The 22,555-nt window shown below is 40.1% G+C and overlaps 1 protein-coding gene across 1 annotated transcript in view; it reads left to right on the top strand.

Moving 5' to 3' along the window:
- Positions 1-22,555, top strand: part of KIF16B (kinesin family member 16B) — a 264,485-nt gene that overhangs the window by 133,785 nt on the left and 108,145 nt on the right. Inside the window, exons 18-21 of the mRNA XM_018564217.1 lie at positions 11,530-11,583; positions 15,931-17,274; positions 19,053-19,214; positions 19,611-19,719. Of these exons, the coding sequence (XP_018419719.1) occupies positions 11,530-11,583; positions 15,931-17,274; positions 19,053-19,214; positions 19,611-19,719 (1,669 nt within the window). The remainder of the gene's footprint in view (positions 1-11,529; positions 11,584-15,930; positions 17,275-19,052; positions 19,215-19,610; positions 19,720-22,555) is intronic.

The raw sequence follows: 22,555 nt of genomic DNA, 5'->3' as shown, positions 1-22,555 counted from the left end.
TTTTTCTTTAGATTTCTTTCATTGCTGTGCATTATTTTTTTCCATGCTTTTTTTTACATGAAAACCCCACTTTTTGAACACAAACACCTCATGAAGTTAAAATAGTGCCGCTAGTTTAATCACGCTCTCTAGATCAGCTTGTGTTTTAAAGCTGTTCTGATTATAAATGCTTACAAACACCTTCTCCCCTTTCACTGTTCTAAAATGCATACAATTATAATGCCCTCATTTATGAGATATGTGATGTGAGAGAGACTTGCAGATACCTTTGGTGGTAAGAAAGCTCTACTGTGCTTCCTATTGGATTCATTGAGAGCCTTCTAGATCATTTTATCCACCTCACCCTAACCTGATTATTTAATTGTTATATCATTTTATTTGAATTTCCAAATACTGAAGTGTGTATCCATTTTTTTCCCGTTTTGGAAACAGTAGAAAGGGTTAAAATCTCTGTTAGGTTATCTTTTGCTGTCTCTTTCCTACTTTAGGGATTTTTCCTCTTGTTTCCTATTGCGTCTCCAGGACAGGAAGTGGAGAAATCTCAAAATTAAGGGAATTTTCATCTTAGAACATTTTACCTCGTTGGATGTTTTGTCTTCATCTCTTTCTCTACTAACAACTAAAATATTGGATTTACCTTTACTTTTAATTTTCCCAATTTTTGCACCCATGTTATATTCCACATTTTAGGCCTGAAAAGTACTTAAAACCCCCAAACATTATATATTTTCTGAAAGCCAAGACCCTATAGAATAAATTGGTGGCAGTTGCAAATTTGTATGTTGCACAATATACCCCAAAATTTAGTGTAAAATGTACTTAAATGCCCCAAAACACAATAAAATACCAATTTTTAAATAAAATATAAAAGATGAGGTTACACCGAGTAACTAGATACCCAACATGCCCAGGTTAAAAAATGTTTGCGTCCGTGAAATGGCGACAAACTTCAGTACCCCAAAAAGTCCATAGACAACGTTTTAAAAGCCCCGACAGGTCATCAATTTAGAGATGCCCAAAAATACTGGCCCTAGAATTATTGCTCTCACTCCAGCGTGCGCGGCTATACCCAACATGTGTAGCGAGTTCGTCGTTTTCATACGTAGGCGCACCCAACACGTTTTTACATGGCGACGCGGGGACTTTAAAAAAATGTTTACATTATTTTTATATTTGATTTAATTTTAATTCTAAAATTGGTGACTGGTACTCTTTAAGGTGATGCTGGGGGTCCAAAAGATCCCCAGTGTCACCCTTACACTAGAAATAAGCTATTGAAGTGCAGATTGCACTTCAATAGCTTATAGCTGGGCTTCAGACCCCTAGCACTGACAGCTATGGGACTGGAAGTGATGCAATTTGCATCGCTCCCGGTCCCATAGAACGGGGAGGGGATCGCCGAACGGAGGTACGTCCATCTCCTCCTCTCCTCCTCAGCTCCCCGCGGGCACTGCAGAAGCCGGTTCTGGGCCCATAGGAGGGGCAACGGACCCCGGGAAGCATGGCGGGGGTGTCGGGCGATGGAAGGCTCTATTGATCGGGAAGTCGGGGAAAACACACCCCTGTCACTGACTTCCCGATCCTCTCCCTGCAGGGAGCGTTGACTCTCGGTCACCGCTCCCCACAGGGATTTCCCACCCCTCCCTGCTCCATTTCTCGAGAGCTGACTGGAGGAACGGATAGGCAGAGCCAGCTGTCAATCAGCCAGTGGGGTGGATCTCAACAGCGTTGTCGGGATCCGTCCTGGCTGTTATGCTCTCAACATATAGCGGATACTGAAGTTTGGGTCACCGGAGGACACAGCATATGTCCTCCTGTGACCCTGAGGAGAACTATTGGCAAAAAAGGTTGAATACTTTTCTTAATTAAAGGAGAACTATGTGACAATTAAATTCTTGGTTTTAAAAAAAAATACCTCCAATGAAAAGGAACATTGTATGCATATGTTGTAAATATGTCTTCACAAAGTGCCTCTTCAAAGCAATTTTTTATTTGAAAAACACAAAACAGGCAGGGCCCTGCACATTATCTTATTATATCCGCTATAGTTTAGACATTTAAAAGGGACACATTAGCATCCCTACTCAAAAATACCAGAAAAAAAACAAAAATAATCTGTTCTGTAAATTGTTGCAAACATGTTTCACAAATTTATTGCTTCACAGAAAACCATTGCTATAAGTTAGATCTCAGGTCTCAGTTTCCAGGTATGTTGTACACCTGCATCCCACAATGCAAAGCTCAGTGCTTAAGCAAGGTATTACCAGGTCTATTTCCTGTCAAATGTGTGCCTAGCTTCTCAAAAAGTTATTTGCATAGAATTTTGTGTGGGTGGTGGTACTACTATACAGAGGGCTGTGTAGGTTTGAGGGATTTCAGGACACATTGCTTTATTGGTAGTGAGGACACAGTTTATAAAATAAATAGCAGGGAATTTAATTATAGCCACTAAATGCTGAAACACAGCCTTTTAATGTCGTGTTTAATATCTATTAAGCATGCAGGCTGGCAGGCATCCTAAACACATCCTATAAACTCCTCAGAAGAACAATACACAGAAAAACAGGGAGGTAAGCTTACCTTTGGCACCAAGGATCCTCTTGTCTAGGGAGTCTTGCATTTCACCTCTCCACCAAGCAAAAATAATTGATGCTTCATATGAGTTACATTACTTTTACTTATTCTCAGAACATACTCGGGTAACCTTTTACTTTAAAACATCAGATATATACTTTCTGGCTCAGAGATTAAACAATGATCTAAATCCTAGTGCCTGTTCAGTTTGTTGCTTTGGTCACAAATGTCTGACACAGACCAGTTCCTGCTACAGTCTATCATGTTGTGAGTTGATGCAAAGTGTTGCATTTGAACTGCTTCTTCCTGCCTGCAGAAGACTGATTACATTAGAATATTTATTACAGGCATTTATATAGCGCTCACAATTTACACAGTGCTCTACATACTATTTATTTATATAAGTCCGTGCCCTCAACAAGCTTTAAATTGAAGATCCTTACCTCAAATGCATACATACAGGCAGGGCCAGTTTAGATGGGCCACAATTAACCTACCAGCATGTCTCTGGAGTGTTGAAGAAACCTAAGTACTCGAAGGTAACGCACATGAGCACAGTGAGAGCATGCAAACTCTATGCAGATAGTGTCCTGACCAGCATTTGAACCAGGCATCCCAGTGCTGCAGGGCAGAAGTGCTAACCACTAACCTGCAGTATTACATACTCTTGGCCAAGGAAAAGTCACTTGACTGAAGCTCACAGTGGATCCAAATTAGAAATATTTTGTTTTCCTTTTGAATAGAGTAGGGAATAGTTAAAGCCCCTGTCAGGATTTGTTTCTACTTTTATTTTCATGTTTTCAAAATGTTAGATTTTTCTTAGTCCCGATGACAGCAGACAACAAGACAAATATAGAGAATGAATCTCCCTAACTGGGACACGGAAAGCATCCCAACAGAGGTTTTAACCTTTTCCTCTTTCCAAAACAAAAAACAAATGTTATTAGATACATTTTTGAAGGTTGATTTTTAATGATTAAAGTAAGAGCTTTAAAAAAAAAAAAAATATATATATATATCTTTGGGCCACAATTAACCTACCAGCATGTCTCTGGAGTGTTGAAGAAACCTAAGTACTCGAAGGTAACGCACATGAGCACAGTGAGAGCATGCAAACTCTATGCAGATAGTGTCCTGACCAGCATTTGAACCAGGCATCCCAGTGCTGCAGGGCAGAAGTGCTAACCACTAACCTGCAGTATTACATACTCTTGGCCAAGGAAAAGTCACTTGACTGAAGCTCACAGTGGATCCAAATTAGAAATATTTTGTTTTCCTTTTGAATAGAGTAGGGAATAGTTAAAGCCCCTGTCAGGATTTGTTTCTACTTTTATTTTCATGTTTTCAAAATGTTAGATTTTTCTTAGTCCCGATGACAGCAGACAACAAGACAAATATAGAGAATGAATCTCCCTAACTGGGACACGGAAAGCATCCCAACAGAGGTTTTAACCTTTTCCTCTTTCCAAAACAAAAAACAAATGTTATTAGATACATTTTTGAAGGTTGATTTTTAATGATTAAAGTAAGAGCTTTAAAAAAAAAAAAAATATATATATATATCTTTTAGGGCCCATTCACACCAGACACTGTGCTGATCACACAGCCCCCACAATGCCGAAGCAATGATCCCCGTGCATTTTTTGTTTGTTAGAACTTGATTGAAATGTCACAAGTGACATTTCATTCAGTTGTATGGGCAGCAAATCTGGGTAGTGAGGCAGTTGTACAGCGTTGTATTCCTCTGCGTTAAAAAAAAAAAAGGCACACCTTACTTTTTTTCAGCGCATACCACCGCGTTCCCACCACAATGCGGTCGTGTAAATGGGCACCATCCGTGACCAGGCAAATTGCCTTGTCTTGCATTTGGGGCTGCACTTGAAACAACAGCCAGCACAGCTCCAACGCAGTTGTGAATGGGCCCTTACTGTATAATCTGATAAGTCAAAAATTATCTCATGCAGACTTGCCCTTTACGGTACTGAAAGCTCCACTGTAAATATATTGATATTTCCTCCTGCCCGTGCACCTTCCCCCAACTTTTCCCCTGAGATTGTTAACACAACTCATCCTTGACTGGGACCTCACCTTTCTTCCCCACATCCAATCACTATCCAAATCCTGCCGCCTTCACCTTCGTACGTCTCCAAAATACGCCTCTTCCTCACCAAAGAAACCGCAAAATTACTCATCCACTCCCTTGTTATATCTCGTCCTGACTATTGCAACTCCCTCCTCATTGGTCTTCCACTACACAGGATATCCCTCCTTCAGTCTATCATGAATGCAGCTGCCAGACTCATTCACCTAACCAACCGCTCAGTGTCTGCAACCCCCTCTGTCGATCCCTGCAATGGCTTCTCCTCGACCAAAGGATAAAATTCTAAATATTAACAATCGGTTACAAAGCCATCCACAACTCCGCCCCCGGATATATCTCAAACCTGGTCTCAAAGTATCACCCTAACCGTCGGCTCCGCTCATCCCAAGACCTCCTGCTTTCCAGCTCCCTTGTCAACTCCTCCCATGCTCGCCTCCAGGACTTCTCTAGAGTCTCTCCCATCCTCTGGAATTCTTTACCCCAACCTGTCCATCTGTCGCCCACCTTGACTGCCTTTGGCATTCCCTAAAGACTCATCTCTTCAGGGAAGCCTATCCCACCTCAACCTAACCGCTCAATCATCACGCTCTCAAACAATTCATCCCCACACAGCACCCTCCTCATGTATCACTTCCACCTCCCTTTTAGATTGTAAGCCCTCAGGGGCAGGGCCCTCCTTACCATCTTGTCTTGATTTGTATTGTGATTGTAATGTCTTCCCTATATTGTAAAGTGCTGCGCAAACTGTTGGCGCTATATAAATCCTGTATAATAATAATAATATCTGTAATATATGAAAATATTGAAACCGCAGTATTCGCCTAAATTAATGTTTACAGAGTACAAGCATATACTTTACATATAAATAAGCAGCATTACAAATCTAAAGGGATGAAAATAAAATAAACTGATGTATAATGGTAAAATTAGAAACCTGACTGATATGAAACATCATTGCCCTGGCTGTTGCTTCCATACTGTGCCTTGACATGTGGCATGGCTATAAACAACAGCCAGCACAGCTCCAACGCAGTTGTGAATGGGCCCTTACTGTATAATCTGATAAGTCAAAAATTATCTCATGCAGACTTGCCCTTTACGGTACTGAAAGCTCCACTGTAAATATATTGATATTTCCTCCTGCCCGTGCACCTTCCCCCAACTTTTCCCCTGAGATTGTTAACACAACTCATCCTTGACTGGGACCTCACCTTTCTTCCCCACATCCAATCACTATCCAAATCCTGCCGCCTTCACCTTCGTACGTCTCCAAAATACGCCTCTTCCTCACCAAAGAAACCGCAAAATTACTCATCCACTCCCTTGTTATATCTCGTCCTGACTATTGCAACTCCCTCCTCATTGGTCTTCCACTACACAGGATATCCCTCCTTCAGTCTATCATGAATGCAGCTGCCAGACTCATTCACCTAACCAACCGCTCAGTGCCTGCAACCCCCTCTGTCGATCCCTGCAATGGCTTCTCCTCGCCCAAAGGATAAAATTCTAAATATTAACAATCGTGTTACAAAGCCATCCACAACTCCGCCCCCGGCTATATCTCAAACCTGGTCTCAAAGTATCACCCTAACCGTCGGCTCCGCTCATCCCAAGACCTCCTGCTTTCCAGCTCCCTTGTCAACTCCTCCCATGCTCGCCTCCAGGACTTCTCTAGAGTCTCTCCCATCCTCTGGAATTCTTTACCCCAACCTGTCCATCTGTCGCCCACCTTGACTGCCTTTGGCATTCCCTAAAGACTCATCTCTTCAGGGAAGCCTATCCCACCTCAACCTAACCGCTCAATCATCACGCTCTCAAACAATTCATCCCCACACAGCACCCTCCTCATGTATCACTTCCACCTCCCTTTTAGATTGTAAGCCCTCAGGGGCAGGGCCCTCCTTACCATCTTGTCTTGATTTGTATTGTGATTGTAATGTCTTCCCTATATTGTAAAGTGCTGCGCAAACTGTTGGCGCTATATAAATCCTGTATAATAATAATAATATCTGTAATATATGAAAATATTGAAACCGCAGTATTCGCCTAAATTAATGTTTACAGAGTACAAGCATATACTTTACATATAAATAAGCAGCATTACAAATCTAAAGTGATGAAAATAAAATAAACTGATGTATAATGGTAAAATTAGAAACCTGACTGATATGAAACATCATTGCCCTGGCTGTTGCTTCCATACTGTGCCTTGACATGTGGCATGGCTAAATCTGGACAGATTAAAGCCATGGGCTGAAGGGTAGTTAGAATAATGCATGTGTACCAAGTGTTGATTGAAGTTCACCCTTATGTTCATGTCAAGCCCCAGAGCTAGTCTAGTGCACTTTGCTCTGAAGGATTTCAACGTCTGCACGCCAAGTTAACAACAATGCTTTATAAACTACAAAAAATAAATAAATGGGGATTGCATATTAGGGAACAACTTGTTTGTGTCTTAGGCTGGGTTCACACCTGGGCGTACGGAATATGCACGTTTGCCGCGCGTTTTGTGCAGTGCGTTTTGACCGCGATTTGTGGTAAAAATGTGAGACAAATGCGCGTTTCCGAGTGCTATCCGGCTGTACCCTAATGGATACGCACGGCAAATATGCCCCAAAGAAGCTTCTGTACTTCTTTGGGCATAGGGCGTTTTCAGCGCGTTCCTACGCGCTGTAAAACGCCCAGGTGGGAACCTTGCCCATAGGCAATTATTGGTTTTCACATGTTGAGCGTTTTACAGCGCGTAGGAACGCGCTGTAAAACGCCCAGGTGTGCACCAGGCCTAAAGGAAGAATTGTTTGACATGCAGCCTGACAGCAACCAACAACCAGAACTGCGATGAAAAAAGTTCTTGGAGAAAGTTTTATTCTGATTGTCAGTTCTTTCTTGCAATTATCTTGCATCCAAGATTTGTAGTTGGAATATTGTCCTGTTCAGATCATTGCTACAGAACCTAAAGAAATAAAAGTTACAAACCCTGTAGAAGATTTCTATTTTCTTTCTGTCCCAGAAACATAACAGGGAGTGTAAATCTTCCCAAAGTGAAGGGAAACCCCACCTTTGGCATTTTTTACCAGAACAAGTATCCCCACTTAAGTTTCCCTCCCCCCTTACTGGAACTATAGTAATGGTGGATCTCCCCAGCAGGAATATAAAAGACCTTCTCCACTCTATCCACAAAGGTAAATAAAACTGGTTTTGGGAAACTATTTTTGGATTACTTTTTTGAAGGTGGCTGAAAATTTATGAAGATTTGAGAGTACAGGAAAGTGGTACAAATTCTGGGAAACATCATGAAAAGGTTAAGATTATTTTTCTTTTTTTTTTAAACATGCAGTACATTCAACAGATGACTTGCTATATGGATATTTAAGAACTTGCTAGCTCTTAATGGTGTCAAAGATGTATGGTATTTTTGACAATAGCGCTAGGAAAGATGACAAAGCTTAAAAAAAAAAAGCTAGAGCTGGGGAAAATAGAGTAGGTTCCAAAAAGAGGAGCGGTGCACAAAAACCGTCACCTGTCTAGGTAAAATGTACTGAAGTCCGCTGCCTCTTAGTGGGATCCCACTTTATCTCTGTGCTATCAGCGTCCACAATAACACCACAGTCTCCATATCAGAAGTTTTAAAGTACACTTGCCACACGAGAACTATGGGGCCCACAATTTCTAGCTTTCTTCTGAAAATTCTAGTTGTCTAGCTGTGTCTGGCTTTACCAAGCTTACAACAAACAAGGTTTCATAATGATTTGAAATCATTGTATCTAATCAAAGCATTATTATGACAGCCAGACACCTAGCATTTTCAGAAGAGGTCAGCCAGTTCTGCTTAGGCTCTATTCACACCTGTGCGTTTGGAATTCAGCAGGTTTTTTACACACAGAAAATGTGCAGCCGGGCAGGCGCACAAAAATGTGCAAATCTTAATAGACGCTCGTTTTTCCGAGCGTTCGCGGCTACAAACACAGTCTTTTCGGGGACAGAACATGCTGCAATCACCCAGAAAATTGTGCATGTACTTCTTTCCACGTTTTGCATTTTTTGTGCAAGCGTACAAACATGCAGGTGTGAACAAACCCTATAAAAATGTATTACTTTTTATGTTCACGCTTAGAAAAACACTGTGAACGTAGACTAAAATCTTTAGCTAAATCTTGCTATATCTACCGTTTATTTTTCCCTTTTTATTCAGTTCTTCTGAGATTTTTTTTTTCATGGCTAACAAGCTGAAGCAGTCCATTTGCACAATATTCACACATTTTCCGGATTCTTTTAATTAACAAATGTTGTTTCAATAATTTATTGATTTTCCTGAAAAGAACAATTTAGCACTGGGACTAAAAGTGGCAGAGTTCACCGTTCTAATCACAGGCATTTTTATTTCCTTTACTTGGAGAAAAATTGTGAAGTGAAAAAGTGAAGATTGCTTTATTTCAAATTAGATGTTAGCTTGGTAATATTTGAGTCCAATTAAACAAAAAAAAGGCCAGATTCATTAAAGCCAGCAGTACTTTGCAATCTGTAACTTTTAGAGCTGCAAAATGTGTTTTTTTGTTTTTTAAAACTAAGCCTAAAAGCATGTTTTACAGGGATTGAATAGTGCACATATTGTATTTCGTTAGTATTATTTAAAACATGTTTCTCTTTTTCAGGTGGACCAGGTAGAGCTTTCAACTCTTTTTCACATTACCTAATGACAGCCTTGTTAACAGGCTCCATAGCTCAAGCTGCAATTTGCATTCACAACAGAAATAAATCAGTGACTTATCCCTTATCAGACGACTCAGTCCAAAGTTTGTCAGACAAACTGTGCTTCATAACAGGCTGTACCCTCTGTGGTCTTTCTTAAGCTAACCCAAAATGTCATGGGAATGGGTCATCTAGATGTATGCAGAGCCTGAGATGACGAGGGTAGCCTCTCTTACAATTTTGGCCAAATGTCCCTCATTAGTGAGACAGGTCATGTGTGGACAAGGGAACCTTGTCCCTTGTCCACACATTTTTATTTTAGTTTTGAATAGAGTAGCAAATGTTAAAATGCCCTTTCCCCCCCCCTTTTTTTGCCATCTGTGGCGCTTTCACTTACACATAGACCACGGTAAGTGAGAGGAAATGTCTCCAAAGTGAGGAAAATCTTCTTTAAGACAGTAGTCACAGGAGCAAGTGTCCCCATTGAAGGATTTCCCCTCTATTACGGTTACAGATTCCCTTTCACTTTCTGTCCTAATGGCAATGGTCTCCAGGACAAATACAGAGTGTAAATCTCCCTAGCAGAGGCACAAACGGCAATAAAAACTTGACAAGGTTGTTAACCCTTCCCTACTCTACCCAAAACTGCAGAAAAAAGTTTTGACATGATGCACATAAAGACGCTAGTTATTATTAAGAAGTACACTATTGAGAAGTATATTTACCTTTCCTGCTCTTGCAGAAATGATGAAAGAGCTTGGTTAACTTGCTTATGAGTTATAGGAAAATGTAAATATTCAAATGTAGTTTGCAAATTCAAGAAAGCACGATCTGTGTTTGATGGGCTTAATGAATTTGTGTGCTGACTTGCTTGTTCTTTATTTTAACCTGAATTGTGTGTATATTTATCTGTTCCTATGTCTACCTATCAATCTAGTAGAAGCACAGTAAGCATTGGTGGAGAGCATAATTAGAACACATGGAATGAAATTTGAGGACACAGAGGTTTTAATGGTATAGTCATGTGCACCAGTGAACTAACTAGTTGACCTCAAAATTCCTAACATGGAAAATTAAGTACTGGCTGTAGTCTGCTTGTGCTGTGACACACTCACTATGACTGAAAGTACAACTTCATTAAGAGTTTGCTGCAGTCAGTTGCCAGGCATAGCCACATCATAATGTATGTCCCTCAAATTTTTACTTTGCATTTTTTAATGGTTTCTAATTTATCCATCTACCAGATTGTACTGCAGGCTTCCAGTGTGGTGTACACCACAATAAACATTGTCAGTTTAAAGGGTCAGTCCACTTTTCCTGTTTATAGGTTGATGTGTATAATCACCCATGTGCTTCAACATATTTCTCTGCACTGGGAAGAATTTCTGTGTTGCCACAATGTGAACATTACGATAACATTGACAAAATGGGTGGAAATGTTAATACGTCCAAAAAAAATCTCACCGCACAGGGCTGAATTTACCTCGCAGGAGCCTGTAGGTGAACAATCTTTGAACCATTGAGAGATGGGGGAAGTTTTGTCAATGATTGTACAGGCCTCTTCTTTGCCTCTGCTGCCTATAAGCACAAGCCTACTGTGCCTAATGGTAAGTTTAGTCCTGTTACCAAAAGAAGAATTTCAAACATTGCAGAGTGATTCGTACAGGCAATATTTAGCTATAGGTGACATATGTTTTTTCAGTGGACTTACCCTTTAATACTTTATTGTTACCTCATTCTAAAGCTTTGCACAATTGATCACTTTGCTTTCTCTCTACCTTCGGTGGCAGCTTTTTCCCTGTAAAAGGACCAATCTGTCTAAGGTAGAGAAACTCAATTTCTGTGTATTGATTGCCGTGCCTGAATGTAGTGAACTCTCAAAGCCTGTGCTAATCATTTATCCGTCTTATTTAACATTATCACCTCAATAGTTTCTCCTAAGAAATTCATTTACATTCAGACTTTTCAAATAGATGTGCCCAGCAGCTGGAAACCTAATTAGCAGCCCTGGTCAACCCATTCTTCATTTCCTGTGAAAGTGAAAAAATAAACCTTCCATCTTAAATTGCCCTTTCTCTACATTTTCCATGGTCATCATTCATTGCACCATCATTTTTTAATATCAAGGTCTGTCTATAACAGAGTTTGTTCTGCTTTCTTACCAGACTGGAATTTGAAAGACAACAACGAGAAGAGCTTGAAAAACTGGAACATAAGAGGTATGTAAAACAGGAATCTAGAAATGGGTAAATGTGTAATAGGTCTTAATTTGTTAATGACTTGATTGTTTATTTTTATTGTAAGATGCATTGGGAGTAGTAAGTGATAGATGGAAGAGATAGTAGCTAGATAAATTGGGTTTTGCATGTAGCCAAACCATATCTATGTAAAAAAAATAAGAATTTTAAAATACGTGTACACCACCTTTTGCAACAATTCATTTTTTTTATAGCTTTTTTAATGTTCTTGACTTCCCACTGCCTATGATGCCAATCCCATATAGAACTGACAGTCACCGCTCACTGCAGGGAGACGATGAGGATGTGAGCGGATTGGTGCATGTTTCTGCTCACTTCGATTGATAGAGCCGAACTGTGACACCTTCTTTGTCACAGGTCGGTTTTAACTATAAGGATGAGTGGAAAACACTCACCTCATAGTTCTCCTTTAAGATAATTTGGCGAGTGCATCATCTCCTGCATAATCTTGCTGATAACCAGACCTTTTATCAAAAAGCATGAAGAAAACAATTAATGCTTATATGCCAGGGAAAATCTTTATTTCTGTTCTTGTGTGACTGGCATCATCCACCTTTCATGTTTCTACCCCAGGAACCTCCATGCTAAATGTGCATGAGCAGACTCCTTCTCAGTAAGGCCAATTTCACACATGCTGTGCAGGTTAGGGCAAGTTCGAAAATACCTGTTTTCACAGGTATTTCACTTTCTGACTGAGTGAGCAAGATATTGCTCTTGCAAGACATCGCTGGGGGGTGACATTCTGCAGAATCTTCACCAGCAAGAGTGCCACATGTTGCTCATCCGACCTGCAATTGAGCAACCTATGGAAAAATGGTGAGTTGTTTTTTTTTGCACTTTTTAGCAGTGACAGAATTGCAAGTGTGACCTAGGCCTTAGACCAACTGCAAGTTTGATGCAGCCATCCCCTGTATATTATGCATCACAGGACTTGTACCCAGTGCCCTTTCTAGTCGTCTGACCAGCAAACTAGGATCTTACAATCTTTCCACCCTGGTCTGCTGATGTGGGGAGGCCAATCAAGTTTTACTATAGAAAGGTACTTTAAAAAAAAAAATACAAATGACATGCTTTTGATGCCAAAGAAACTTGTCCCATGAAAATGTCCATTTTACTTGCAATGTCTACTTTAAAGAGCCAGCCTTGTGATTTTCCTTTAGTTTTTACTTTCCGCAAAAGGGTACATTTGCTTTCACCTTCATTTTCCTGTCTGAAAATATTATTCATGAAATTTACCTCACTCTCTCTTGAGCTGTGTGGCCATGAAAACCAAAGCAATTTAACAGAAAGGCATAAAGAAATAGGTGCTGTTTGTCAATTTCCAAGAGTAGGCCCTTAATCTGAATGGAGTTTCCAAGGCATGATATTATATCGCAAATCAAAAGATGGCCGTTGTCCTGCTTTAATGGAAAACATAAAGCTTTGTCAGTCAGTTTGCACTTGCAAATCGGGGAATTTGTGTGAGTACCCATACATCCATTTCTTTAGAGTTTTGGCAGCCAAGTAAACAGTTTAAAAGCATATCGCTGGGTGTATTTTAATAATTTAATGTATCGAGCACTTTGGGTTGAAGAATATTCCTGCTCAGATTGCAGAAGTATTGGTGCTCATGCTTTCTTTATAGTGAAGGTACAGAAAAAAATGTAGCCCACTGTATTAACAGGACATATATACAGTTAATGGCGACAACATCTAAGCATATTTTACACCGTTGTCACCATTGTCAGTTTGATCTTTATGTTGGAGGTCTGGCTGGTTGTGTTGCATTTGTAACAACACAGTCGAGTACTGTTTGACACTTTTTAATTTACACCAACAAGACCTTCCCACATCTTAGTCCAAGCAGCACTAATACACTCTACTACTGGAACCAAGAAAAAGGGGGATAGACCTTAAGAACTTGCTCACACCAGATGCGTTAGGGTTGTCAAATAAGCAAAACTTTCCAGCACAATGTTACTGCATACACAAGGCGTATTGTATTGTTTAGAGTGAATTCAGTTCTCCCCACTGCTTTGTGATGGTGTGCACTAAATTTTCAATAAAGTTTAAAAAAAAGTTAGTGCAATGTGTTGTTTTCTGCGCATCAGCACTGCTCCTGACACAAGGCACTCCAGTGGCTACTTTCTAATGCTGTGGACGAGCCCTGAATTTTTTTTTCTGGGAAATTAATTGTTGGTGCAGACAAGTAATATTATAAGTAGTACATGCTGTACTCAACCATGTTGTAAGTTTGGTTGAGGATGGTTTTGTATATATTCATGTTTGTCATGTAAAAATGACATTGTAGAATTGTTTATTTTGTTTCCCGTATGACATTTCTCCATATGTACATATGTACTGTTGCCTTGAGAAAGGGACCCTGCAAGGCCCCAAAACATCGGTATGTATGTCTGTGCCGCTGTTCTTCACAGTGAATCTGTGAGACGCATTTATTTGTCTGGAGTGCTGGTGATTTTGCACCCTACCATCAACCAATAAAAACTTGACAAGTATTCTAATCTCTCTCTTTTGGCTTTAGTTGCACTTTAAGAGAAAGTAGAGGTAATTAATAAAATATTTTAAATAAACTCTACTTTATATTTATGCAATAAATATTTGTTTAAGATTACTTTTTTTTTTGTCTTTTTCTTAGTTCTAAAGCAATGTCATTGTATTGTCTGATACCCATGGTTTACTGTCCATTTCAGAGCATTATTATGTGTCAATGGCTGAATGATATATTCATCAGTTATTGTCAGTGTCATGTAAATTTATGAGCTGGATTTTAGAGGTGAAACTGAGAAATGAGTAGCAATACTTAAGAAATAGAATGTGGCACTGTTGTCCACAGGGATTTTGCACTATAGATTTTTCTAGCTAGATTTTTTAAAAATGTTATTTTAGCTTACACCGGATGTCGTAAATATATGTATGTATGTATGTATACACTGAGTGGCTAGATTATTATGACCACCCCATCAGTACTGCGTTGGGCCACGAGATAACGCCACGAGATGACTTTGTTTGGCCGCCTCGTGACTTTAAATTGAAAAACTCCAGACTATCAGTGTTTACAGACACACACCATGCCTTGCTTGGTCCCTGACTTTTTTGGGCAAGTCGTTGCTAGGTGAATGGAGATTAGCAGACCAGCTGCTGTTAAAGTTATCTAAAGCCAAAACGTATTTTTTTGTAATCTTTTATAGATCAGGGTATGGTTAAACCTTTATAATTTTTTTTTGTTTTTTGCCATTAGTTTCTCACTGGGGATATGTCCCTTGCCTGTAAACACAACAGGCAGTGAAATAAAGATTCTCTCTCTATTCCTGTTCTTGTGACCACTCAACATTTTTGCATTTTTCTTGACTTTTAGTCCTGTTGACAATGGTCACCAGGGAAAATAGATGGCAAATATCAACAGCAGGGACATAGAAAGCAACAGCCCCTCATCACTCTGTATGAAATTAAAAAAATACTAATATTTTTGGCTTTTGATACACTCCCTTCCCCAGAGGACCCCCTACTTCCCCCGCTCCTTTTATTTTCTATTTTATACTTGCAGTACATTTTCCAGATGTCTTCCGGCTGGACAAGTGACATGCATTTTCATCTTCAAATCTTCTCCCGGCGATGGGTTGTCCTCTGCACGTGATGCTGATGTTATCACATCAGCACAGCTTGCTGCACAACTGATGTCCACCCACTGCCAAGAGATGATGTGCATCTTTACACATGATTGCAGGCACCGTAGTGATGCCCCCATGGGGGGGTGGGTCCATCATACCCTGCTTTGATTATCTTCCCAATGATGCTGTGCGTCCTTCATCTTAGAAGACTGAGAACATCTTGTAGCTGAAAGCAATTTTTCAAGCTCCAGAGAGGAAGTAAATAATGCAGGGGTACTGTTAAAAAATTGCCCCATATTGGGCTTTAACATATGTAAGGTGACCACAAGCTCATTCTGGGGAGTTCAAGCGCATTACCAGGATATTGCAGAGAGGTTTTGGGTCTGCTCATAGACATCCACATTGTGAGATGTACCTTGAATACCTGTTTACTGAACTCTTCTGGATGTATCCATTTAGGATTCCTAAACAGAAGTTTTCCTTCATATAAAAAGGTGATCATGAAAATTCTGGGTGAACCTTACTTTCACTGCTGACAATCTTTCAGTCAATACCCATGTTTAATCACTGCAAGTAATGACCAGGGATGTAAATTGTTTTTTTAATCTGTAAATCTTGCCTGAAATTGAAGGTCTACCTTATTGCATGAATATTATGTAGCTTTTGTATTTTTCCCTTATCTCATATACTGTTATTTCAGGAAAATGATAAAGGAAATGGAAGAGAAGCAGCAATCAGAAAAGGTTGAATTAGAGAAAATGCAGCAAGAAGTAGAATCTCAGCGTAAAGAAACAGAGATTGTCCAGCTACATATACGTAAACAAGAAGAAAGCCTAAAGAGGAGAAGTTTGGATATTGAAACCAGACTGAAAGACTTGCTGGCTGAAAAGGAAAAATTTGAAGAAGAAAGGATGAGAGAACAGCATGAGATAGAACGGCAAAAGAAAAAGCAGGAAGAAGAGGGTTTTGTCAAGGTCCAGCAAGAACTTCAGAGGCTTCAAGAGCTGCATAGTACTGAAAAAGCAGAGAAATTGGAAATCTTTAAAGAACTGGAAAAACTTACAAAAGAAAAGGATGACCAGTACATGAAACTAGAGCTGGAGATGAGAAGGCTGGAAGAACAGGAGAGAGAACAGATGAAGATTGTATTTCGCCTTGAAGAACAGCTTCGAGAAAAACAGGAGATGATCCAGCTTCTAAAACAGGGGGATTTCTTGAGATTAGAAGAGGAAGTCCGAGTTCTTGAAGATGTAAGAGAAGATCTTCTACGTGCTAAGGAATGTAGGTCAGAAGGTGAAGAAGATCCAGAAGAGGCTGAGAAAGCAATAAATACATTTTCAGAATTTAAGAAAATCCAGGTAGAACAGTTGGCTAGTTTGGTGGGTGACTTAAATCAACAAAAAGATCGATTGGAGAAGGAAATAATTGCTGATCGGGACATTCTTAGTAGATTAAATCTCCCGAATGTTGATAATAAGAAAGAAGATGATTGTTCTCTGACCTCAACCCCGATAACAGAAGATGGAGACACAATAAAGCAAATGGAATACCGACTGCACTGTAAGGAGAGACAACTTGGGTACATAAAGCACAGCCAACTGCCGGCATTGCTAGATGAAAAGCAGAGAGCGTCAGAGATTCTGGACAGTGGTCTGCTAGGGTTAGACAAAACTTTGTATCAGATTGAGAAAGAGATTGAAGAAAAGGCTGATCAGCTCACACAATTTCGGGCCACCAGTGACCAACTACAACAGCTACAGGAAACATTTGAGTTTACTGCAAACATAGCTCGCCAGGAAGAGAAAGTTAGGAAAAAGGAGAAAGAGATACTGGAATCAAGGGAGAAGCAGCACAAAGAAGCCTTGGAGCAAGCAGTTGCTAAACTGGAACGTAGACATTCTGCTCTTCAGAGACATTCCACAATAGATGTTGAAATAGAAGAGCAAAAGCGTAAACTTGCTGCAATGGACAGCAGCCAGGAACAGGCTGGTCTTCAGGCCAGTTTAGAAGCTGAACAGAAAGCTTTGGAACAAGACAGAGAGCGGTAAGCATAATTATCAATATTTTTTTATAAGAATTGTATTTGCGGTAGGATAGGAGGATGCTCGGTTCACTGTGAATAAGTGGATATGAGTACTGGATAAACAAGTTCTAAGAATCAATTAAACTCTTTCAGATTTAAACTTTTGGAACTACAACATTCTCGGCTTCCCAAAATAAAAAAAAGTCAAAGCAAAACTTATAAAAATTGTAAACTGTGATCATTTAGTTTTTTGCTTAGGGGAAGAGGCTGCTAATCAGAAGACCCTAGATTTTTTTTTTCTGGCAATTTTAGAGACTTTTTATAATTATATTTAAATGACTATAATTGCTTTTTAAGTATGATTATGATAATATATTGAAAGGAAACCTGATCTGTGAGAAATTTGTAGGCGGCTGTTGCTGACTCTAAAAATGCTAGTTGCATGTCTATGTCCAGCTTCAGTCCTTTCTGAATTTGTGACCCCAAACAAACATGCACCAAGCAAAGTTCTGATCTCTTTGAAAGATTTAGGACAATCACTGCTTGTTGCTCTGATGTCATTCTGATCCAATGGCTTTGATACTGTCTGTGGCACTGACCTGAAACTTTATTAATTTATAAACATAAGGCAGAACTCCAGCTTTGTTTTAAAATGAAAATTCCCCAACATCTGTTAAAATTAAAAGTACAGCATCATTCAACCCACTTCGTATAAGCCCAGGCTGTCATACCCTGAGTTAGGCTATAGCTGGAGGCTACAAAATAAAATAAAATTGATGAAGATCAACTTGTTTTCCTTTAGTAAAATAACTTAATAGCAATCATGTAAAAAGTAAAGTAACAAAATTACTTTCAAACTGAACTGAAGTCGGCCAGTTTTAAAATAACTCCAGGGCTCATTCGTCCCAGCACCAAGGTACACTGAGCTGCACATGTAGGAGAAACATTGCCTGCATGCACAGGCAGGAAAGGAACTTTTATTACAGAAGGGGCATACAGAGTCTCTTCTGCAATAAAAGCCTACCTGCCATCAACGTTTCAATATCCGTCTATAGTTCTACTTTAAGGTAAACATTACAATATTTATGAAAAATATTTGCTCACTAAATAAAAACTATAGTTTTCCTTAGCTGTATATCTGCTGTGAGATTATCTAATGCACTTCTATCTCTGACTGATTAGTCTCAGGAGATTCAGAGTGAGATTTGGTGATGCCACCTATGTGCTGCTCACTATTTTTTTTTACTCAGACATGAGGAAGCAAAATCCTGCCTGTATGAAAATGGACACCTACCTAACTTACAAATGGAAGAAAAAAAGTTTTCATTTTTCATTTTTTGCAAATTTGTCAGCCTATAATTAAAAAACAAAACAAAAAAGTTTTTTTAAATTAAAACGGTGTACCAAAAAATTCCTTTAGATATCTGAATTGGTTAACTTGGTAAGAACTATGACTGAAGCATGCGGCCTGGCCGTCTAGATATCAATGACCTCTGGTCAGGAAGGGGTTAACCTGTTGCAATTTTTCTTAAATGTCTTCTTGTATTTTATTGCAAGAGGTTTCTATAAGTTTGTGCTTCTTCTTCAGAAAGAGCACGTTTCTCTAATCCTTAGCAACCAAGGAGAAAGTATCTCAGGATGTGGATCTGACTTGAGTAATGTGCAGTCTGCTTGCTCTGGGTATTTTTTTTTATTATGTGCGCTGCTGTAGGATATAAACTTGACTGCATGTTAGATGCTTTTGCCCCCATCTACCATATTTGTAGAGTCTTACGTTGCCTCTTGTGAATCACATGCAGGTTGTCTCATGAAATCCAGCAGCTAAAGCAGAAGATTCAAGTGACTGCTGATCCACTTTCAAAAAACCTGTCGGGAGCCCAGGAAGAAAAGCCCCCCCACGCCACCACTCCAGCAAGCCCGGTAAAATCTCAGCCACATTTTCTTCAGCTGACTGATGACAGGTATATAATCATATTTAAATCCTCTGCTAAGTAAGCATGGTACAACACGGGCAGAGCTATAATAACTTACATTGTGGCTGAATGCTTTTATCGTTTTAGGGAAGTGTATTGTTATTCTAGCTTGTGCTTTGAAATCAAATATTATTGTAGTAAAAAAGTGTAATTTTCCCTGCTTTTAACTTATTTATGCGATTATTCCTAAATTGCCTGGTGCATAGTGCAGTAAGTGGATACTGCTGACAAATATCCCTTACTGATTACGCTGGCTTTTTTATGTGCATTGTAAGGGCGTAAATTTCTGGTCTTAAGTGTATACAAAATCCTGTTTGGCCCTTATAGCAAGAGAAGCACAATTTACTTTCAGACTGTCTGATCAACATATTAATGCTTTTATAGAATACATGCATATATTGAAGAAGAAGTACAGAGACGGCTGCAAAATATAAATTTGCCTTCCGATGACCTCAGCAGCTTGAATCTGTCTTATTCTTCTGAAACTGGAAAGGTAAGATATTTATCATTGCATTCCCTTCTTGTATTGCAAAATATATAAAGTACAAAATATTAAAAAGAAAAATCTTTATTTTATAACAGAAGATGCCAATGTCCCATTGGCATGTCTATTGGCACACATTGTCCAGAGTGATCTGAAAGTGGTAATCATAGAAAGTGGTAATGGCAGGGGGGGGGTGGGGCAGTTGTATGAAAGGTAGGGAATAAGAAGCTAGAGTGAGGATGGGAACGGAGTGTGTGAGTAGACTTTTCCCTTGGAGTAGCATCAAAATATAGATAACACATTATCATTTGCACTGTTTAATGGAGCGATAGTGTATTTGATCCAATAGAACCATGCATTTCTCAATTCTGAGTGTGTGCCCTCAAGGGAACTGAGGAAAATTACTTTTTTAAGCATATGAATGATTAATGGTGGATGAGAGCAATGGGTAATGAGAGGGCAATGGGTTTATCACATCAGAAAAGGCTCAGCACCTCTAGGCACTCTGCAGCTGTCTTTTTGTGCAAATAGAGCAGCTTCTTGATGTGTGTCTGGCCAAAGGGTCCCTTGCTTATACTAATCATAACTTTAATGCAGGCATTTTCCACTTTTAGTGAAAGTGGAAAACCTTTTAAGGAAACCTAATGATTAGGAATATGTTAAGCCACAGTTAAAGCCCAAGTGAGGTTTCAAACTTTATCTCCTCCGAACCCATTCACACCTTGGCATCCTGGTGCCTTAACATAAATTTTTCTTCACACCTTACATGTTTTTACATTCATTTAAAAAGTCCATGAACCCATCACACTCCTAGCCGCCTAGTCCAAGAACAACTGGTGGGTGCGAAGGTGGCCGACAGATGGCGCCGTCACATTCACAAGACATAGATGGGACATTGGCACTCCAGATGAGAATAGTGCGTCTTTTATTGATGTAAGTGCAGCATATGACATAAGTGCTTAATGCACTTATGACAACAAAAGACGCACTATTGTTCTTATCTGGAGTGTCTGTGTCACATCTATGTCTTGTACATTCATTTAAATGAACAAAATGTAACAAAAAAATAACACAAATTGACATACAGCACACCGCAACACACGGTAGTGTGTAACCACGTATTGCGATGCGCTGCAATGCAGGTGCTACAAAGCTGTGTTGCCTTAGTTCGTGGGGTGCTATTCAAAATGCAGCTGGTTTGTGGGTATCCAAAGTTTCTTCTTGGTGTGTTTTATATAAGTTGCCTTAGTTGTAGTGCAACATGTCAGATCCCAATCATATGGGAGTGGTCCTGAGGGCCTCTACAGCTCACCTTAATAACAGCTCTGGGGTGGCTATTAGTGTCCCTCTGCAGGGACCTGACACCAATCGCCAAGTTTGTTGTTGACGCAGTGCACACATGTTAAAAATGGAGCATTCCGTGCCTGAAACCACTACTGTTATTGGTCTGGGTTTCCTAAATGTATTGAAAAACTTTCCGGTACAATCCTCTCTTCAAGCTATTCTGTATGGAGACTGGACTACTGCTAATGATCGGTTCTCCATTTTTTGAGCAATATCTTTAATTCAAAAGTGGGCTTTGCCCACCGTGGTTTCGGCTATTTCCAGTCCTTACAAAACAGGCTCTCCCTGGCAGGTCCCAACATGCAACCTGCCATAGCTGACATGTCAATCTATCAGACAGGGAATGGACCTAGAATGTGTCCGAGGTACCCACTGCTATCCTTCCTGACTATTCAGTTATTAATGACTTAGAGCTCATGCCTGCTGCATAACACTATTGTGTAGATGGGTTGGTGGATTTTCTCTGTTTCATCTCCTGAATGAGTCTCCTGTCTTTTAAAATGCAGAAAACTCTTTGGCTGAAATGTTTGTCTGCAGTCCAAAAAACACTTGCTGCGTATATTATAGGGATGCACAGATACCGGTTTTGGGGTATCGAGTACGATTACTGATATTTTGCTTTCGGTACTTCCGATACCGAGTACCAATGCCGGTGCTTCCACTGGCATGAAGCCAGCTTCCTGGGCAATCAAGAAGCTGCACATCGGGTAATGACATGCTGCCTGCTTCCTAATTGCCCAGGAAGCTGGCCCCACGTTGTTTAGCCGACTCGATTGTGATTGGCTGGCAAATCAGCTTCCGAGCCAATCATCACCGAGTTGGCTTCTCTGCCAATCAGGAAGCCGGGTGGCAAGTAATGAGCCGCCTCCTGGCTTCATGATTGGCAGGGAAGCCGGCTCCATGCTGATTTTGATGGAAAACCATCAGGCTGTTTGTCCAGCTCGATGCTAATTGGCCAGGAAACAGTCTTCCCAGCCAATCAGCAAGGAGCCAGCTGTTCGGCCTGCTCGATGCTGATTGGCCAGTAAGCCGGCTTCCCAGCCAATCAGCATGGAGCCGGCTTCCTGGCCAATCAGGAAGCCAGGAGGCAGGTCAATACTCACAGCCAGGTTCCTGATTGCCCAGGAAGTCTGCTCCATGTTCCCCTATGAAGCTGCCGGGCAGAGGAAATCTTCTTCCTCTGACTGGCAGTACAGGTATCTGGAAATGTATCTGAGCATTTGGGGGAGTACGAGTACTCCCTCAAATACTCTCTTATCGGTACAGATACTAGTATCGGTGCATCCCTAGTATATTATTTTAACAGGAAAACTCTCTTTGATGCTTTAGACAACTTTATTAAAGATGGCACAGGTAAAAATAACTTTTTTTTTCCTTCGCAAAAGAAGCCTAGGCCTCAAACTAGGAGAACTCCTCCTACCTCTGAAGTAAAGAAGAGTTTTTCTCCCATCTCCCAAGTCTTCTTTGCGATGAAGGGACACCCCCACTTTTCAATTTGGGG

This window comes from Nanorana parkeri, unplaced genomic scaffold (assembly GCF_000935625.1).
Source record: "Nanorana parkeri isolate BGI_ZX_2015 unplaced genomic scaffold, ASM93562v1 scaffold737, whole genome shotgun sequence".
Classification (NCBI taxonomy): domain Eukaryota; kingdom Metazoa; phylum Chordata; class Amphibia; order Anura; family Dicroglossidae; genus Nanorana; species Nanorana parkeri.
This window is presented reverse-complemented; position numbering and strand designations above follow the sequence as displayed.